Source organism: Pipistrellus hanaki (genome assembly GCF_964339955.1).
Source record: "Pipistrellus hanaki genome assembly, chromosome: 2".
NCBI lineage: Eukaryota > Metazoa > Chordata > Mammalia > Chiroptera > Vespertilionidae > Pipistrellus > Pipistrellus hanaki.
This window is the reverse complement of record NC_140504.1, coordinates 3275978-3297302: the sequence shown is the minus strand read 5'-3', so window position 1 is coordinate 3297302 and position 21325 is coordinate 3275978. Positions and strand designations below refer to the sequence as shown.

The 21325-nt window shown below is 46.2% G+C and overlaps 1 protein-coding gene across 1 annotated transcript in view; it reads left to right on the top strand.

The window, feature by feature from the left end:
* The window catches only part of KCNJ6 (potassium inwardly rectifying channel subfamily J member 6), a 136387-nt gene that overhangs the window by 35706 nt on the left and 79356 nt on the right, over positions 1–21325 (top strand). The window contains exon 2 of the mRNA XM_084873680.1: positions 16526–16577. Within this exon, the coding sequence (XP_084729806.1) occupies positions 16553–16577 (25 nt within the window). The 5' untranslated portion in view covers positions 16526–16552. The remainder of the gene's footprint in view (positions 1–16525; positions 16578–21325) is intronic.

Sequence of the window (21325 nt, the reverse complement as noted above, 5' to 3'; positions counted from 1 at the left end):
GAGGAAGTGCAATGGCCCCAGGAGGGAATGAGCGAATGGGAGTGCGTTGCGGGGAGTGTGCTTGGACATCCTGCAGGGCCTGGGAAGTCCCCTGCAGCTTAAATTTTGTCTCTACAGTGTGGGACAGCACCTGATGGGTAGAAAGCCGGAGAGTGGGATGATCTCTTTATGCTCAAAGCCAACAATGGCTCCAGCTGCCACTCGGAGAACGAACTACAGGCAGGACCGCTAGGGGACCAGCCAGGCACAGACCAGGCAAAAAGTGATGGTGCCTTGAACTTGGGCCATTGCTGTGAAGATGGTGGGAGATGGTCAGATCCTAGAGCCCCATGGTCTTCCCCCCTGAGGAAGTTGGAGAAAAATACCGGGGTTGAAGAAAAATCTATCACAGATGAGGCGACTTGTGGGATGTTGACTGAGAGTGTAAAAGGGCTCGGGAGAGAAAGGAGTCACTGTAGGAATGAACACCAGGTGGGTTGGGGGTAATTCCCAACTGGGGAGGCAACGGGGACAAAGATGGAAATCAGGCATGTGGCCACCATCCCACCGGACGGTGGGGAGACTGGAACCGTGTTGCCCTGGACACCCAGAGCCAGAGAGCAGTGTGTTCGATGGAGTGCCTGCAGGGTCCTGGTGGGAGGGATCACGGGGTAAAATATGGGGAAGAATGAGTATGGAAGGACAAAAAGTCCAGAGTCCAGGAGATAAGCTAAGACGCCGTCTATTAATTCGGGGAGGTTGAAATGGAGACACCCTAACATGAAAACAAAACAGACACGGTAACACAGAGTCCAAAGCTCCAGTACTTTGTAGCATCGTAATTGAGATTCTCTTTTTACCATTTTTTAGTTGACTATAACCTGTTGAAACCAGGAAACTTCAGACACAGGTAAATCAATAAGACCATCTACTGGCTGCCAAACCACACAAGACAGAGAGGTACAGTAATCCTCATCTTTATCCTCCCGTTGAGGCTCAATGAAACAGTCATTCGATTGTCTGGAGCCCTCACATGAAAATCCAGGCCGCTCAGCCCGATGCGGGTCAGAATTACCTGTGGAGCTTTTGAAGTATTCTATGTGTTTTGAAAAAAGTCCTAAGAAGCCACAGTTAAAATACAAAATACAAAATCGCAGACAGTGAAAATACTCCTGGACTCCAGTTCTCCTTCCGCACCAGAGGCCCTGCTACCAGTTACCAGTTTCCTATGGATCCTTCCAGAAATGACCGATTTATAGGTCCACACATATGTATGCATGTGTGTGTACATGCGCTTAGTTATAAAACTTAAAGTACACGTATGTACCTCCTTAAACACAATTGGAAGACTCCCTTTTATAAACAGCTTTTTTATTTAACTGTATGTCTTGATGATTTGTCTGTAACAATCACCAAGAGCTACAGTTTGGCCTTTTATTTATTAAAATGGTTATTTACATTAAGCCTTCAAATCTTAGAAATATGTTTATTGTTCTTTATCTTTCATTTCCAGTTCTGTGTTTGCTTTACTCTGATATGTATGGGTTTTGCAATTTCCAGTTTTACAACTTTGGCAGCGCGATAGCGCCTTGGAGTCTTCTTAGCCTGCACTGTACTTGGCGTCTCTGTCCTTTAAGCAGGACCTGGTGCCTCCCCGCTATAAACTCAGGTTCTTCAGTCTTCACGTACCTTACCTCTTCCTCCTTTGCTCTCTCATTTTCCATGGTGATACTAGCACTCCTAGTTTATCTAGTGCTGGCTTTTATTCCTTTAAATAATGCTCTGTAGTTCTCTGCTTGATATTTTCGCTGTGCCTATAGCTGATCCTCCTGCTCTGTAAGGGAAGGAACATAGCTCTCTTTCACAACCTTCACCCTGCCTTCCTCTCCACCACCTGGATTCTTCAGTTATATCATTAACGTCGCAGTAGCTTATACCTCTCTATTCTGTTCTGTAATCACAATCCCCATGACTGGTCTATCCTTATATCTCCATGTAAATGGTTTCAGTCCTTACCACAAAGTTCTGTCATTATTTCTCCGTTGTTTTTTTTTTCTTGGCAGCTGAGGTTTGATATCCTCAGGATGGCTTCAGAAAGGGTTCATAGTGAACTATGTTTCTTGAGGTTTCTGGTTTGATTCCCAGTCAGGGCATGTGCCCAGGTTGCAAGCTCAATCCCCAGCAGGGGGTGTGCAGGAGGTAGCCAATTGATTTTTCAGTCTCATATTGATGTCTCTCTCTCTCTCTCTCTCTCTCTCTCTATCTCTCTCTCTCTCTCTCTCTCTTCCCCCCCTTCCTTTCTCTCTAAAAATCAATCAAAATTCTTTTTAAAAATTGTGCTTTACCTGAAAATTCTCTTAAATGATATATTCAACTATTTTTTCTGCTAATGTATTCTGTTTTCTTTGCCAACAACACAAATTCTGTTAAATCATCTTTGCATGTTTTCTATGTCTGTTATATACTGTTCAATCTTTTTTTTTAACTTTTTTTTTCTTTGGTTTGTTTTCTTTTTATTTTGCTCTATTTTCTCCTGTCTGTGCTCTGCCTCCGTGGTTATATTTTCACCAGTGTCTTTTTTCATTTTGCCACTGATTTGAAGTCGCCTAACTCACTTTTCTCGGTAGAGACAGAGGGTCAGGGACAGAGAGACTTGCTGTACTTGAACTTCTTCCCACGTATGGGCCAGAAGCATCAGGAGTAGAGAGAGAGCAAGAGAGATGATAGTGGGTTTGCAGAGGAGAGGGCCCAGGCACAGGAAGGAAATGATAAGGTTTAAGCTGCTTGCTGCTTGAGGGCAGTCATTCTTCTCTTCCCCTCCCCCTGCCAACACACACACACACACACACACACACACACACACACACACACACACACACGGGAGCATGGCCAGTGAATGCCAGAACCTAGCGCACTGCAGAGAGCTGCCTCTGTGATCTTCAGAAAGCTGACGTGTGTGCTTCTAGAATGCAGGGAGCTTGAAGAGCGTCAACAAATGTCGTTTGGACGCCCCCACCCTATGCTCTGGCCACGGCCCCTGCTGATGGAGAGAGCCAGCGCCATCTGCCCGGTGCCCAGCCCCAGGAGGATCGGGCCCCGGAAAGAACGTTTGCCTGGAGCTCCCTGATGCGGCCTCCATCCCTCCCCTTGCCTTCTGCTGGCCTCCGGGGCCCGGAGCCCGAACAGCTGCCGCCCAGCAGAGACCGAGGCCCCCAGCCGTGCTTGGCCAGTGGCCACCTTGTAACTGCTGGTGGCCAGAGTCATGTTCCCTTCCCTCCTGATAATTAGCAAACAGCGGGGGTCCGCTTGTCAGTGAGCATCGCATCATTGTGGGGATATGGTTCCGAGCAATTCGCCACGTGTGAGCAGGACCGGGCTCATGGCTCAGAGGCACTGAGAGAGCAGCGCGTGCTGACGCAGCGCCTGGTCCCCAGGCAGAGGGTCCCCGTGCGGAGGGTCCCCGCAGACGCCATCCTCTCCACTTCTGCCCTTTGATTTGGGCATTTACGGTTGAGTTTTTCAGTCACGGAAAGCTATTTATTCTGCTCCATTTAGTGTTTCTGTCACAAAGCTGCTGAAATTGCACAAATGATGCAGGTCCATTCTCAGGGACGCGGACTCGGGTTTCAGCCACCCTCCTCCCTCCTCTGGATGTGCCTAGGAAGGCCCAGGGACCGTCAGAGCAGAGCAATGGGGAGTCACGGTCATTCTCCAAGGAGAGAGAGAGGGCTCCGGCAGGAAGGCTGAGGAGAAGGGAGGTCTAGTCCTCTCTTTTCGCTAAAGCCCTGAGGCACGCGAACCACATCCCACTCCATAGACTTCCCGGAACTGCATTCTCAGGGCACTGCGATGGGGCAGCCCGTGGGGGGGAGCGGGGGGGGGGGGGGGGGCCGAGGAGAAGGCGGCAGAGAGGGTGGCATGAAGCAGAAAAGAGGGAAAGGAACAACAAGAGGGGAGAACATTACCTTGGGATTTTTAGTTTGATTCCATTGTGGTCAGAGAACCTCACCTGTGCGATTTCTGTTATTTAAAGTTTGTTGAGGTTTGTTTCGTGGCCCACTATCCTGGTATACATCCTGTGGACACCGGAGAAGAATGTGTGTTCTGTTGTGGTTGGGTGGAGTGTTTACGGTGTTGGTTCAATCTAAATGGTTGATGGTGTTGCTGAGTCCCTCTGTCTGTTAACGGAAAGGAGACAGGCTCATCTCCCCCGGTCGCTCTTAGGGGTGGAGTGAGACAGAGTGCAAGAATCCCCAGGGAGCAGCAGGAGGGCAGATTCCTGTTTACAGGATTGTGTATTCCCAAATGTCTGCACGTTTGTAGTGGCCGCGTCCATTCTGGCCGACCCTCTCTGACCCCAGGTGTGAGTGTACCTTCCCTATGTCACCCCAACTTTACCGGACATGTGTCTGTCTTGTCTTTGTGGGAGCCCTTCTCTCCCTGGGGAGCGTGAAATTGCAACTTCCTGGTGAAGCTGCCAAAATGACATGCCTATGATATCTGGCCTCTCTCTCTCTCTCTCTCTCTCTCTCTCTCTCTCTCTCTCTCTCTCTCTCTCTCTCTCTCTCTCTCTCTCTCTCTTGTTTACTCTTATTAATAACTAGAAGCCTGGTGCACAAAATTTGTGCAGGGGGGGGCAGTTTCCTCAGCCCAACCTGCACCCTCAGGGGATGTCCAACTGCTGGTTTAGGCCAGATTCCTGCCGGACTCGGGCCTAAACCGGCAGTCAAACATTCCTCTCACATTCTGAGACCGCTAGCTCCTAACCGCTCCCCTGCCTGCCTGCCTGATGCCCCTGACTGCTCCCTGCCTGCCTGTTCACCCATAACCTCTCTGCCTGCCAGCTTGATCGCCCTTAACCGCCTCTGCCTGCCAGCCTGATCACCCTTAACTGTTCTCCCCTGCTGGCCTGATTACCCCTAACTGCCTCTGCCTCAGGCCCCGCCACCCTGGCTTTGTCTGGAAGGATATCAGAAGGATGTCCGAAATACATCTGGTCCATTTAGCATATTACCCTTTTATTAGTATAAACTAGTTAATTATAATGGTGTTATATCCTTGCTGATTTTCTATCCAGTTGTTCTAGCAATTGTTGAGGAAGGCATACTGAAGCTTTCAACTATATTGGAGTATTTATGTATTTTTCCTTTTAAAGCAGTTTTTGCTTTATATATTTTACATTTCTGTTGTTTAGTGCATACAACTTTAAGATTGTTATGTATTCTTGATTGGTTGACTCTATAATTATGTAGTTTCTTTCTATCCTTAGTATTTTTTGCTCTGAAGTCTATTCTATATATTGTAATATACCCACATCCACTTTCTTTTGGTTACTATTGTGTATTCCCAATATCTTTTTCCATTCTTTTACTTTCAACCTACCATACAGTTACAGAAAATATAATGTCTACTGTATTTACCTATATATTTGCTCTTTTCATTTCCTTTCTCCTTTATAATACTCCAAAAATCCTTCTTTTATTATTTTCTTTTTTCTCAATAACTTTCTTTCACCATGTTTTTGGTGTAAGTCTCCTCTGACAAATTATCCTTCATCTGGCAATGCCTAATTTCCCCTTAGATTATGATGGATATTTTTTGCTGGTATAGAATTCTGGATTGATTGTTCTTTTGTTTCAATAACTGAAATAAACTGTGCTACTTCCTTCTGACCTCCATGGTTTCTGATGAGAAATCTACTGTCATTTGAATTGTTTTTCCCCTGTTGGTAATGTCATTTCTCTGGATTTTTTCAAGATTTTTTTTCTAGTTTACAGAAGTTATGTGTCTATTTGCTGGTTTCCTTAAATTTATTCTGTATGGGTTTCACTCAGCTTCTTGAAACTGTGGTGGTGTTTTGTTTTGTTTTGTTTTGTTTTGGGGGTGTTTTGTAAATTTGGGAAGTTTTCAGCCACTATTGTTTTGAACACCTTTTCAGTCTCACCCTCCTTCTTCTTTCCTCCTGATGCTCTATGACATGAATGATAGATCTTTTGTTATAATCCCATGTGTTCCTAAGATGCTGTTTTAGTCTCTTTTCTGTCTACTGTTCATATTGAATAATTTCTATTATTCTATCTTCAAGTTCCTGGTCTTTTGGCTAGAGAGGGCAGGATATTCTTGAGGCATTTTTGTCTGTACCCACTGACATTTCCAAGTTTTCAGCTTCTCCAGTACAGTGTCCAATCTGGAATATAAGAAACATGGAGAAGGGGGGAGGTGGAGAAAGAGAGAGAGAGATACAGAGTGAGAGAACCTCATGACCATGTTGTTCCTCAGGCTCCAAGGTCTCTGGCTGTTTGCTTTCTCCTTCCTACTTTATATAATTGTTTTATATACAATATCAGGGGTGAAGAGGGTAATTGTACTTAGTGGAAAAAAGGAAAAGTACATCTACTCTATCTTCTCTGCTGATATAAGAAATTAATTATAAATATGGAGAAAGAAGGGACAGAGGAACAAAAAAATAAGGAGATTGGAGTGATGTTTTCCTCTCAGGATCTGTGCTGCTGAGAATCAGTTGTGGGGTATCTAATGAAGGGGTGACATTTCTCTCCTTTTCCTCCCCTGCCCAAACAGAAGTTCAAGCTGGAAATACGTGGCAAGAAGCACAAGAAAATTATATGATTTATATCAATAAATGTTCCTCATCTCCAGCCCAGTAAATGTCGCATTTGGTTATGAAATTGAATTTTGCAAAGTAATATGTTTTAAATATTCTTTCAGCTTAGTACCTTTTATCACTATTGACACAGATGACAGGTTGAAGAATCACATCTCCTCGTTCTCTATACCATTTCTGGCATGCATAAGTAACAGGCTGACTTCCTGCGTGACTGCAGGAATCGGAGCTCTCAGATGCACTTTTGGCTCCCGGTGACCCAGTACAGTAGGGATGGTGTTCGGTTTCGAGGACAAGCACTTCTCTGGACACTGACCGTGCCCAAGAACGGCCTAGTTTGGGAAGGAATTGTTGTTGTGCTCCGCTGGGTTTCCGTCAGATTGGGGAATTTCCACATGGGTTATCCAATATTGGGCAGCTCAGTCTTAAACGTCAGCATTCTATTATTCGCCTACAAAAAAATCTGATTATGGCCTTCCCCAGAGACTGAGCATTGTCATAGCCTCACAAGGCGGAGCCATGCATTAATTAATTAGCTAATTAATTAATCCCTTACTCTTCACTACAACCTAGTCGGTTCTTGAGGGAGAACATGACAAATTGTGTCACACCACATAGTATAGCCCAAGGGTAGGAAGCTGGCTCCAGTGAGAACTATAGGCACCAGACAAAAAGCAATTGAATAATTGATTTATCTGGGTAACCAATAACCTACCTTTGCATAAGGATCCCTAATACAACATTACATCATTAGGCAAACATAAGGCATTCTAATGACCATATTAATCTCACCACGGTCCTGAGTGACTCCTTAAAACAAGGTCAACCTGCTAGGTCAGGTGATTTTTTTTCTAACCATCCCTTAACTGTCAAAGCAACTAACCAGTCTGTCCCTATCATCAGTCCCACATCATCTCCACCACTGCCCCACCACTCACCTCTGACTGAACAAAAGAAACAGCTCCATATAAACAAAACCAAAAGGAATCAGGAATTTTTTTTTTTCCTTAAAGTATGACCACATCCCTAAAACATTTTAGAAGGATTCTTACAAGTCATTTCATTTCACCATTTTCTGGAGCAAAAATCCTTCTGAAATTTTCTATACAAATTACTGTCCAGCATCCCATGTCAGGAAACTCATGAGTGCTCCAGGAAACCCTATTTATTCTTCAGTTTTGTTTGGGAGTTTTGTGTTTTATACTTTGGAAACAAAGAGATTGATCCTTCTTTAATTTTCCAATTGATCCTGAAGTTGTCTTATCCATTGCCTCTGGCTTTCTCCATTACTTTGGAAGTCACAGCTCTATGAAGTTATAACAGACATATGCACAGATGCTGAGGTTCAAAGAGAATGGTCACTAGGAAAGGGGTAGCCAGGGACAATATCAACCAAGAGGTAAAATCTTAACTCAGTCCTCAAAGGCAAGTAGGACTTAACTTTGCAGGAGAAGAAAAATGGGATGGTGCATTGCAATGTTTTACCAATAGGGGCTCATTTGGATGGACCATGGTTTAGAAGGAAGGGGTGATAGGGAATGAGCCTGGGGCGGTAGGTGGAAGCCAGATCTTGAAGGGAAGGGTCCTAACTTGCTATGGCAAGGGGCAAAGCTTGGAATACAGAGCAGCTATTGGAGGACTCAATGTGTCCAGAGCAAATTAGAAAAGTGTGGGTAAAAGAAATGAACCAATATGTCAATGTCACCCATTCCCTTTCTTCTTATGAACAGCGGGGGTAGCAAAGCTTGTGCCTCACATGAAGGTAGGTGGGAGAGGCATCAATCGTTGGAAGTTTAAGATTCCTAGAAAATAGCCCTGGAGGCAAGACAAGAGTCTCAGAGAGCTGCTGGCTCAGAAGAGAAGCAATAGGCTGAGTGAAGTGAGGCCACAAGGGGAGTCCCTGCTGCCTCTAAGATTCAGCACTTTGCAATGGAATCCTGGGGAGCACGTGGCAAACCTAGCACAGATGCATCCTGGGAAATGGTCTGCTGATGGTGATGTCAGCAGGAAAGGCTCTGGGTATTTCAGTTGCCCAGGTCTCCCCATTATCTCTTTGCAGTCTAGCTCAGTATTTTCTTTAAGGGAAACTTCTTGATGTAACTTTGGTGATCATGCTTGTCCTATATTTCATGACATTTCTAGGATCCAGGAAGGGAGAAATGAGTCATTCATCAGTCTTCCAAGAAACCAACCACCTGGGCATTCAGGAAATGTGCCTCAATGTTGATGCAGTCTAGTTGTGGCATGGGGCATCAAGCTGGGCAGGTCACATGCAGCAGAGCGGTTCTGAGAAGTTCTGTCCACTGTGTGGCCCAGCAGTTCTCTCTTAGTCCCACAACCTGTTCCTCTTGGCAGGATGTGCTCAGCATGCTTCCTAGAAAACACCGAGGGTGGTGCTCCCAACCCTTCCCTCCCACCTAAGACTCCCTGTGAAGCAAGATGAACTGAGGTGATGTCAGTACAAGCACAGCCTTGAGTCAAGTTTAGTTTCTCTTTGTAAGACATCTTCATGCCTCAGCATATTGGGACCCTCCTAGTCTGGTCAACATGGCCAGAGTGATAGCATCACAGGAAACCCAGCAGGGTGACCGTATCTAAGGGACCTTAGGAAGGGTGTCCGAGTGAGGCAGAGCTCTCTGCCTTTTTCACAGAAGGTTCTATTACCAAGAGCATCCTGCAGGGCCTGCTCAGTAAGAATTCTTTAAAAATATTTTTTACTGATTTCAGAAAAGAAGAAGAGAGAGAGAGATAGAAACATCAGTGATGAAAGAGAATAATTGATCAGCTGCCTCCTGCATGTCCCTTACTGGGGGAATTGTGCCCGCAAGGCGGGATTTGCCCTGACTGGGAATCAAACCATGACCTCCTGATTCATAGATGGACGCTCAACCTCCGAGCCACACCAACAGGGCTGCCCAGTTTGAATTTTACCTTCTCCTCCCTTCACTCCCCTACAGATATTTTTTTACCCCAAATCACGAAAACTTTAAGTCACCTTAGAAGCCTTTTACTGAGTAAATCAAGGATAAAATTGTACCAATTTCTGATAGACATGTTCTTAATTCTTCACCCCGCCATGTTTCTTGGCTTCCAAGAGAGAGTACGCTGTCTGGGTTTCCCCACAGTGCTCATGCTGGTTCAGGCCTCGGCCCCCTTCCTTCTCCCACAGCTTCAAACATCCCCCAGTCCCAGCCCCTTTCTCCCTCCCGTGTGACTCAGCCTGGCGCCATGGCCCGCCACAGTTGACTCCCTGATTTCTTAAGCTAGTTCCCTGCTGCTCTTCTCACACTTGGGCTCAGTTCACCTGTCACCTGCTGTTCCTCAGACACCAAGGTTCCCAGCTCATGCTGTACTTTCCACTTGCTCCTCTCCTTCCACCGTCATTCTTTTTACCTTCTTCCCACGTTGACACTCTTCCTCAGCGAAGCCTGCTCTGGTTCCATGAGTTAGAACTTTCATGAGTTTGATACCCCATGTTTCTCCTTACCAGCTGTGTGACCTGGAGAAATCTGCTCAACTTCTCCTAGCCTCAACTTCTCCACCTGCAAAGTGGGAATGACAGTACCAATTTCATAGGGTCCTTGTGAGAATTAAATGAAATAGTGTAGTAATGCACGTATTGTGCCAGGCCACGATCAACGGGAAATAAATGTTAGGGATTATTACTTTTGTTATTCCAAGCCATAGTTGCATGCTAACCACTTATTTCCATTAGTTTTTCATAGGTAAGAAGTTAATTCATAGTCCTTAGATATTTTGCGGCAGCAGCTCCAGAAAACATATAAGGTGCCATATTATAAGAACTAATTTAATTGGCTATCTGAGGGTGTGATGTCTTCCTTTTACATAAGTCGTTAGGCGACGTGCTATGGCATCATGTCAGGAGAGAGGAAGCGGGCCACAGCTGGCACACCTGCAGGGAACCCTAAGAACAAGGTGGGAGATCTGAGGGCCCTGTTTGAACCTGGGGGTGAGCTGCAAATGAGGGGATGTTCCTCCCCACTTCGTAGAACTGTTTCTTTAAATGGTTGTGACTTGAGAAAAAAAAATCAGTGTTCTGACGAATATAAGCACATTTTAGAGAGATAAAAATATCCAAGATGCAAGTCTGACTGATTTGAAATATATCAACTATGATGACTTTTCTCTGCATCTTTAAATGCCTGCTTCTGGGGAGCAGAAAACAGGGCACCAGCTCTGCCCGGCACACAACCCTCACTCTGCTCACCTGCTCCTGCTGTGTGTGGAGGTGTGTGGGTGCCCTGCCCATAGGAAAGCGCCCGCCCAACCCACCCCTATGGAAACTATAATTCATGAATATCTCTCTCTCTCTCTCTCTCTCACACGCACACACACACACACACACACACACACACACACACAGTATTCGTCTTAGCTCTGAGCTACAGTCAGACTGCTATAATTGCCCTCATTAAAAACCCCTGCATCGTTTCAGACAGTAGGAGAGAAGTATGTATCTGGCATGGTTCCAGTAGAAAGCTACATTCTTCTTATCTGAAACAGAAGTGTGGGTATAAATATCACACACACACACACACACACACACACACACACACACACACACACACACACCAAGCAAACCACTGAGCTTTTCTTTCCATTTCCAGGTGTGGCGGAGAGAATACAGTCAGACAAAATGAAAATTACATGCTTACTAAGGATCAGTACTCTTGCCGAGGTGTTTCCTATGATTTTAACAAGACGCTTGGGATTTTTTTCCCCACATCTGTGGGCATGTTTTGCTCAAACATGTCATCCTGAGTCCCCAAAACTTCAAATGTTTCTGCTTTTCCATTAAATGTATGACAACACAGTTGTAAGTGGACTGCCTCCCAGAGCTAAAGGACCCACCCAGCTCTTCCCAGAGGCTCGTCCAGGTTCTGGAAGGCTCTATTCTGATGGAGGAGGTTGAAAAAGGGCAGCTGTTGACACTTATGATGAGTAGACCCCGGTGGGCAGGCAGCCTTTCAGTGGCGGAGACTTCTGGTCTACCACGCACTGCCTCCCGCCATGGCTGTGCTGGTGGGGGCCTCCAAAGGGCTGTTGGGAGGCAAGACTTGGCTTCTCCAAAGGTGCGGGGATCCCTTATCCCAAAACACACTACACAATGTGATAAATGCCCACATTAGAGCGCAAACATTTTTAGAAATAAAATTCAGAAAGATGGTCAGGAAGAGTAGGAGAAAACTGGAGGTTAATGATGTCCAGTGGAGTTTGTGGGATGGGTTTGGGGAGCACAGGAGGAAAAGGAAATTGAGGGTTCTAGGCAGAGGAAGCAGGGATTGCCAAGGCAGGGAGGAACCTCTAACTGGAGTGTGAGTGTGGAAGACAGAAACATCCAGGCAGCTCCCTGGCTGAAAGGCAGGGGTATACCTTAGGTGCTAGGGAAGAATGGAAAGATTTTGGTCCTGGGTCACATCTATATATTTTTTAACATATTTTATTGATTTTTTACAGAGAGGAAGGGAGAGGGATAAAGAGTTAGAAACATCCATGAGAGAGAAACATCGACCAGCTTTCTCCTGCACACCCCCTACCTGGGATGTTCCTGCAACCAATGTACATGCCCTTGACTGGAATCAAAACTAGGACCTTTCAGTCCACAGACCTACACTCTATCCACTAAGCCAAACCGGTTTTGGCCACATCTGTATTTTAGATAGGTTCTTGGATCAGTTTCTGGACAATCCCTCAGTGTTGCAGGTAAGACTGGAGGCGGGTGGAAACCAGAGTCACAGTCCCTTTAAGATACAGCAGCTAAGGAAGGTCAGATTTCCTATCCTAGAAAGAGAGATGGGTGTTCCACATTTCTGGCTTAGGCACAAGGTGTGTGGTGATCCCATTAACCAAAGGCAGAGAATAAAGAAAAGAACATCCAGACTGAGCATGAGCTGGGAACCTTGGTGTCTGGCTAAGAGGCAAGGAGTGCATCCTTAGATGCTAGAGAACTGAAAGGTTTCGAGCAGGGGTCCCTGGGGCACATTTGCCTGGGTGGGAGGTGCTGACGAGGATGGGGAACAGGGTGCTGCGGGAGAGTGTTGGGGAGTAGACAGTGGCTTTGACCATGTTGGTTTGGAACATCCACTGAGCATCTGGGTGGGGCTGTCCAGTGAGGGAGCCAGAGATCAATGAATGCGAAGTCATCATCCATTGGTGGAAGTCAGGGGTACTGTGGAGAATGAGGCTGCTTGAACAAAGGACACAGAGAAGGAAAACACAGCCTCAGGGCTGTTGTAGACAGAATCGAGTCTGTGTGTGGTGGGCCTCGAGGTCTCTGGGGCAGTGGAGGTTGTTGCTAAGGGGAAGAGACCAGCCCGACGTAAATTCTTGTCTCGGCATAAACGTCAGTTCTGCCAATTGCATCACCCATGGGTTGGACTTGACAATCTCTAAAACACTCCTTTCCATGTTTAATATGTTCCCATTCCAGACCTCTTCCCAGAGCTGTAAGCCCAGCAAATGCACTTTGGAGGAAACTCTTGGCTCTAAAAAGGGAGAAGAATCTGCCTGGGATTGAGAATGAAATGTCAATGCCTTATGGGGACACGTGCCAGGCACTTGCGAACCTCAACTTCCCGATAATGAGGGAAGGACATACGGAGTTTGAAGACACCCCATAGAATGACTAAACGACTCACCCAGAAGCATATGTCATGATTTCCACCATAAGTTATGATATAGATGAGTCAAACAGAGAGCAAAATTTAGGATTTTTAAAGGCCCCCTACCCCATCCATGTCAGTGATTTCTGTTTAACTCCGGGGAAGAAAAATGTGCCGATCTCAGTGGTGTCTGATTTCTGAGGACTAGGCTATCAACACACCTGAATAGAAATAAATGCAATGCTTGGCCAGCCTAACTCAGTTGATTGTCAACTTATGAACCAGGAGGTCATGTTTTGATTCCTGGTCAGAGTACATGCCCAGGGTTACAAGCTCCATTCCCAGTGGGGGGCCTACAGGAGGCAACCTTTCAATGATTCTCTCTCCCTTCCTCTCTGAAATCAATAAAAATATTTTTTTAAAATAGCTGCAAAGACCACTCAGCAGAAGACTGGGTGGCCAGTACAAAAGGTGGCAGGATCCTAGGTCACCAGAGGCGATATGGTGGCCCTCAGAGGACAGGCAGCCTGGACAGTGCCTTATAAGGATGGGATGGAAGGGACCTGGGAGCCTGTGGTTTCAGGAGTCTTACCACAGGGGCCATCGAGGAGGGCCGAGCCGAGCTGGTCAGTGACCCAGAGTGAGGACTATGGGGCTCGGAGCCAGAGACTAGGGGTAAGGGGGCTGGTCACAGAGCAGGACACAGGAGATAGGGAATCACAGCAGGGCTGGGAGGGGAAGTGGAGAATCCAGGACAGAGCAGGCAGACAGGACAAGTCCTAGAGGTCAAGGATGAGCCCGCTGAGCTCTCACCATGGAGTTGCTTCTCTGCATGAATTCTCACGAGCCACTGGGTCCACCTGTCTTGAGGAAGCCTGTGTGCTCCTGTGAACCCATCTGGCTGACAGGCTCCTTGCTCTGCCTTGTTTGTCTCTGCTACATGGCACTTGGCCTCCCCAAGAGCAGCTACTTCTCTGCATCTCGTTATAAACTACGTGGCAGACAGGATGTGGATGACGGGTCCTTAGCTCCTTCTGTTTTCCATGATTAGTTTAAGAGATGGTGGTGCCCTGATTTCACCGCTAATACCGGGCTTGTGAAAATCAAGCATTGACTTGTGATGTTCACTGTCATTTGTTGACACTCAAAGAAGACTCTATAGGGAGGGAACAGTAACACCAGGCCATGATAATGGGGCTGGTAGCTGTCCTTCTGCATTCAAGCTGTGACACGTCACTCAGGTGCTGGCCAGGCAGCTGTGGTGTGCGCAGCACTATGCTGTGGCCGTGGGCAAAGATAGCTGCCTCCTTAGGTTTCTCAGACATCATTATTGATGCCACGGGGGCTGGGCACCGCACCAGGAAGCTGAGTGCCGGCAAGGTACAGACTAGCTGGGATAGAATGCCTGGCTGTCCATAAAAGGGTCAAAGAGAGAAAAGAGACAGGATAAAATAACAAGATCCCGCTTTTTCACTATCACTTTGGCAGAGTCGGGGAGGGCAGATGTAGTAATGTCATTGGCAAGTGACAGGAATGCAAAGAAACACACTTCTATACATTCTCAGACCTGAACTGTGCGGGGACAGTTTCAAAATTCTTAATAGTCATACCTTTTGGCCAACCCATATCTATCCCTAAGATTTATTATCCCCTAGAAGGCCAAGTGCACCAAGATGTGAGCTCAAGGATGCTTCATCACAGCCTAATGTAAAACAGTGAAAAACTATATGCAAATAAACTGGAACCTGGTTAAGGAAATGGTGGGATAACCCAGTAGTCGGCAAACTCATTAGTCAACAGAGCCAAATATCAACAGTACAATGATTGAAATTTCTTTTGATTGTGAAATTTTTTAAACTTAAACCATGTAGGTAGGTGCATTGTTATTAACTTACTTAGCGTACTCCTAAGCTGGCCTTTGCTAAAAACTCAAGAGGCCAAAGAGCTGCATGTGGCTCATTAGCCACAGATTGCTGACCACTGAGATAACCCATGACATGCTTCACAGTCATTCAAGCAATGCTGATGCATTCTAACAGTATTGCCATAGAAAGATGGAGGATGGGGTATTAAGTGAAAAGGCAACTTACAATACTGTGTGCAGAATACACATATTTATGTTTATAGAAATGGGATCACGTTGCCCTGTCTGTACATATTCATGGGTATTGAAATGAAAACAAAAATGTGTTCACCAAATTATAATAACAGTTTCCTCTGCAGGTGGTATTATGAGATGACTATAATTTATCATTTTTTCAATATCTTCTGCGTTTTTAAATAATGGGCATGCATTCGTTTCATAATCAGAAAAATGCTTCAAAAAAGTAAAATAATATTGGCCAATATTTCAGCTACGATCCCTGTCAGGAACCCCAGGAAATGAAAGAAGCACGGAGACAGTGAAGGGAACTGTTGAGTAGAGATGACCATCATTCTTAATCTCGCCTCTGCGCCTTCTTCATTGGGGCAGGCTCCATTTCTGCACGCATCCTTGACCCTCACACTCGGTGGGCTGCCACCTCTATCCCAGTTGAAACAAAATGTTTTTAGCCCAAAATATATAAGATTATAAAGCCATCAAAAGTGACGGCTTTTGCCCTAGCTGATTTGGCTCAGTGGATAGAGGGTCAGCCTGCAGACTGAGAAGTCCTGAGTTCGATTCCGATCAAGGGCACATGCCTGGATTGTGGGCTTGATCCCCATTGGAGGAGGTGCAAGAGGCAGCCAATCAATAATTCTCTCTCATCATTGATGTTTCTATCTCTCTCTTTATCTCTGAAATCAATAAAGATATATATATTTTTTAAAGTGATGACTTATAAAAAAGATTTCAGGAAGTCAAAAAGGTAAGACAAAGAAAAATGTATAAAATCTATTTAGCTCTTAGGGAAAAAAGAAACCAACTGACTACAAAAATACCAGCTCCAAAAATACCAAAAAGCTTCCACAGGAGAAAATAGAGAGCAAAGGACTGGCATATGGATGCCAGAACTCCAGTGTCAGAGAGGTTCCGGAAGCTGGCCGCGCGTCACCAATTATATTTACCCAAAATCACTGCGACAGGGCACGTTCTTTAAGGTCCCCCAAATCTCTTCTCGGTGGCTGACTGATGGTATAACTGTAGTGTGGGATTTTTTCCATTCCTTTTATCACTGTGAGCACATTTTAACCATGTGGCTATGAAATGAGCAGACAGTATAGAAAAAGAAGAGAGAGAGACAGAGCTGTAACAGATCCATTGTGTTCATGCGTAGCTAAGACTGTTTCCCACATGCTTGTCTTTTCTTCTTCCCTCCAGGAAAAGCACAAAGAAGCACCTGCAGCCATGGCCAAGCTGACAGAATCCATGAGTGAGTAACTTGGAATTTATTCTTGATTTCTGGTTTTGCATGGGAAACCGCAAACTTTCACACCAACCACATTCCCTTGTGGCGACCTGACTTGGCCTTTCACTGTTGCTATAACCAAGGTCTGTTGGACACCCATCGCCTGGTGTCGATGGTACATGGTGCATTATTCAGAAACCCATCTTGCGTGGGGTCAGGTTCTGCGCTGAAGTGGTAACTGTATGAATCAAATTGGATTTTATTTGCACCACTGCATTGGGGCTCAAGACCCAGAGTTATTTAAGCCTGACCTTTGGCAGGGTTAGACCAGATCAGCTGAAGGTTTATGGGCAGATGTTGCGTAGGCTGGAGAATGGGAAGAGAGGAAAGGATGGTTTATTTATGATCACATAACCTCTCAGGTGGTGCTTCAGAACTTCAAACAGAACTATTAAAAATGGAGTGCTTGAGGTGTAAGCAGCTTGGAATGATTTAGCTTTGGTGTGGATCAGTGCTATAATTCTCTAAGCTCTTGAGCTAAATAAATGCAATACATATTTTTAAGAAGAAAGAAGAATTAATTAAAATAAATCCTCCCACAACATGAGAAATGCAATTCTATATGTTGAAGTTTAACTATTAAAGACCATGTGATGCCCTAAGCAGTTTGGCTCTGGGGATGGAGTGTCTGCCTATAGACTGAAGGGTCGCGGGTTCGATTCCAGTCAAGGGCATGTACCTTGGTTGCAGGCTCGTTCTCTGGCCCAAGTCAGGTGCGTGTGGAAGGCAACCATAGATGTGTCTCTCTCTCTCATGGATGTCTGTCTCTTTCTTTCTCTCCCTCTCCCTTCCACTCTCACTAAAAATCAATGGAAAAAAATATCTTCGGGTGAGGATTAATTACAAAAAAAGACCATGTGGCTATGAAATAAGCAGACAGTGCAGGCTATTTTTTGTTTGGAAATAAACACTGTCCCTGGTGCTAGATTTCATCTCTAAGGTTCCAAGGGAAGCTTGCAAACACTTCTCCATTATCATTAGGGCCATGAACACTTTATTCAATTTGGCCTGCAGAAGTCACTGTTAATCTTGCCACATTTAACTGGGCACCTGCTTCCTCTTCCACCACTCCTCAACTCATGGAACTATTAAAACACAAGTGTCCTTCTGTAGCTGGTCAATGAGGCCTTATCCCAAAGGTCCGCCCCGCACCTAGAAAAGATACTGTTACAACGTTCTTCGTGCTATATGTTTTTCATTCCTCACCAAACCCCTGACCAGTTTCCTGGGTCTTGAACACACACTAATTCCACCATTTCATAGTGACTGGAAGGGCCTGTTGAAGACCAACTGCCCTCAGGTATTTACCGCCTCTCTTCCACCCTCTCTTCTGTATCACCCCCTCCCACTCTGCTCTACCCTTCTCTCTACCGGAAACACGTGCAAAGGATTTGCCACGAGGTTTAAAGACCCCCAGATTGGTTCTCTGGAGGGGAAGGGACCTTAAAGCTCTTCTCCTGCCTGAGTGAAATGCGTAGAGGTTACCTGTACCGCTAAAAAGCTGACGAACCTGTGACATTAAAGTATGGAGTGGGACCACGGACAGCACCAACTAATTCACAGTGTCAGCACTTCAGCAGACTCAGTTCTAATCTCCAAGTCCAAGGACCAGAACAAAAGACCCACCGAGCCTCTGAATGCGGGAAAGATGGCTAGCTTGGAGCCCGGCGTCGCTGTCAGCACAGGGAGTTTGAGTGTGTACGGGGATCAAGCTAGTACAGCACAGGAGTTGTGATGCTGGGTTCACAATGAAGCTTCTGTTAGAAACGCAGTGAATGTTACCTCTAGCCCACCTAACTGCACTGTGAAACACTGAAGGCTCTCTAAGGGGTCTACTGGGATCTTCAATGACAGTACATTGATTTTTATATCTCTGTTGGATCCAAATGCATTTAAATGAGAGCCCCTCATCGGCCTCCTAGTTGGTTGGTTTTAGGTCTCAGGTTTGCCTCTGCAATGACTGTAATGACTGCTCTATAAATCCATTGGCTTAAGGGAATTCTGTCAAAACTGAATTCCAAACTCTTGGGTAGATGAAAGGATACAGTTGTTCTTCTAAGTTGCTTTGTCTTTATGAAAAAGATCACACAGCCTTGGCCTGTTTGACTCAGTGGTTAGAGTGTTGGCCCACACACAGACTAAAGGGTCGTAAGTTTGATTTAAGTCAAAGATATGCATCTCGGTTGTAGGCTTGATCACCAACACTGGTCGGAGTGCATGTGGGAGGCAACCAATTGATGTATCTCTTTCAGGTCAATGATGTTTCTCTCTCTGTCTCTCACCCTCCCTTCCAGGCTCTCTAAAAGTCAATGAAAACATATCCTTAGGTAAGGATTAACAAACAAACAAAAAAGAAAAAGAAAAATCACACAGATGTGTTCCATACACAAGGAAATTCAAAATTTGAGAACAGACCTTGGAATTCTACCCAACATTCCAGATCACCAATCCTTACAAAGATAGAGAACATTATAAAATCCATACGACATGCTCTAACTGTTTCAGGCTCTCGCTATAAGAGTTCATCAGGCAGTCAGTACTGATAAATATTTCATCAAAGTTAAATTCATGAGTAATGTTATATACAGCTCCACGTTTATTCAACATAGGAAATAAATACATAGTTATGTAGGGAAAACCTGCCAGTAGACCAATCAAAGGATTAACACACAATTGCTACACACTAAATCCAATGGGAACATAAAACCCAAGGCCACCAGAGGAAAGGGACATAAACAGAACCACAAACACCCAAGACATGGTGCCCAGAATGGCTTTCTCGAGCCAGGAAACACTCTGCTTGTTCAACTGCAGAGCAGAAGCCATCTGGTGCCTAGAACATCTCCATGTTTCACTGGAACTGGGGGGAGAGCCCACGTCCTCCATCACCATGGGGACGGACTGCTGTGGGTGCCTGGGCAAGGCCGGGAATGGGGTGGGGGACCTCTTTGCCTTCTAGAACAGTAACGGAAACGTTCCTTCCTCTCATGTGCCATTAATCAACTTCCGTCATTTTTTAAAAAGGCAAACAAGCTCAGTTCGCATGGCTCAGTGGTTGAGCATCAACCTATGAACCAGAAGGTTATGATTTGATTCCCGGTCAGGGCACATGCCTGGGTTGCGGGCTCAATCCCCAGGATAGGGCACGCAGTAGACAGCCAATCAATGATTCTCTCTCATCATTGATGTTTCTCTCTCTCTCTCTCTCTCTCTCTCTCTCTCTCTCTGAAATCAATAAAAGTGCCATTTTGAAAATAAAAGGGCAAACAAGAGACAAAAATATTCACAAGCTTTTAAATGTTTCATTGAAATCAAGTATAATAAATACAGGGTAATACTTCAAAATATTTTTATGTTACACTGTTGGCATGAAGAGGGGACCTGATAAGGAAGAAAAAAACAGAGGGAAAAGGAAAAACAGATGTGGAGGGAGAAATAGAGACAGCAAAATTACACATGACAAAACACACAGAAAAAAACATATATGTGCAAAGAACCCAGAGAGGAGCTGTGGAGGAGGAAAGAGGCAACTCATAGGAGCCCAGAGAAGTGGGGTGACAGGGAATTAGGCGGGAGGGGTGTGACTGGGACGCCCAGCAGGACCTCAGGGAGCCGCTACTCACTCGCATTCACTGTGGCCTTCCAACCTTCCAAAGGCCACCGATGTCTCACCACCGCCCTTTGACCTTTTAACCTCTGTTTGCAGCTTGGAAATGGATATTTTCACATGTAGACTTGCTCCAAATAGTGCAGTCGCCCTGCCTCTATTGTCAGACAGGGACTGTGCCACGGACACCAGTCCTGCTCCGTGTGGTCATCAACGGTGACGTGGAGCAGGCAGGTCTGTCCCGGGCGCTGAGAGCTGAGTCAGGGGGTGACGATCGGAGGTGTCCAGAGGCGTGCAAACAGCCTGGAGTCATGTCTGCGGGGAAGCTTGGTAGGCGGTTCATACATAAACTTCAGTAATAATTCGCTGCGGGGTCATGGCCGTCTGATGTATCTCCCCACACCCCGAGCCCGGGGAACATGTTGGCTCCAGCAAAGGAGGTCTCCCCTCGTGGGCGCACTAACAATGTGGGTTATAAAGTCCCGCCGTGTGCTCCGGCACGGGTTCCGGAAGCCCAGCCTGGAGGCAGGTTCTCTCGCTCTCCCACCACCCGGTGTCCCATCCCTCCGTCGCCCGCACACTCACACTCACACCACTCACCAGACTGGCTCCGTCCTCTCTACTCTGCGTGTTCCTTCCTGGGGTCCCGTGCCCAGGATGCGGGCAGGCAGGCACCAGAGCGGGTGCCCAGAGGGGCCACCTTGCCAGAGCCCAGGAGGCAGAGCTATGCAGACGACTGTATTTGACCTTGGTCCCTGCACAAGCTATGGTTTCAGACCCACCGGAAGGCAGACAGGCACCCTCTGACCTCTGACCCGAAGCAGGAGAGGGCAGCAGGCTCCCCGCTGAGCGCCTCTGAGAAGCAGGCACCGGACTTTCTCCCCCGTGAGACCCGTGCTGTCCTTCCTGGAAGACAGCTTTCAGGTTCGAGGATCTTGCTCCCGGTTGAGAGTATGAGTATGTTTGATTGGCATCGGAGATCCCAGCTCTGAGGTCAGAGGGCCTGAAACGGACTGTTATCCCCGCGTTCTCGGTGACATGGAGCGGGCAGGTCCATCAATTAAATGGCCTGAGCCACGTCTCCATGGAAGCGAACATCCTCTCT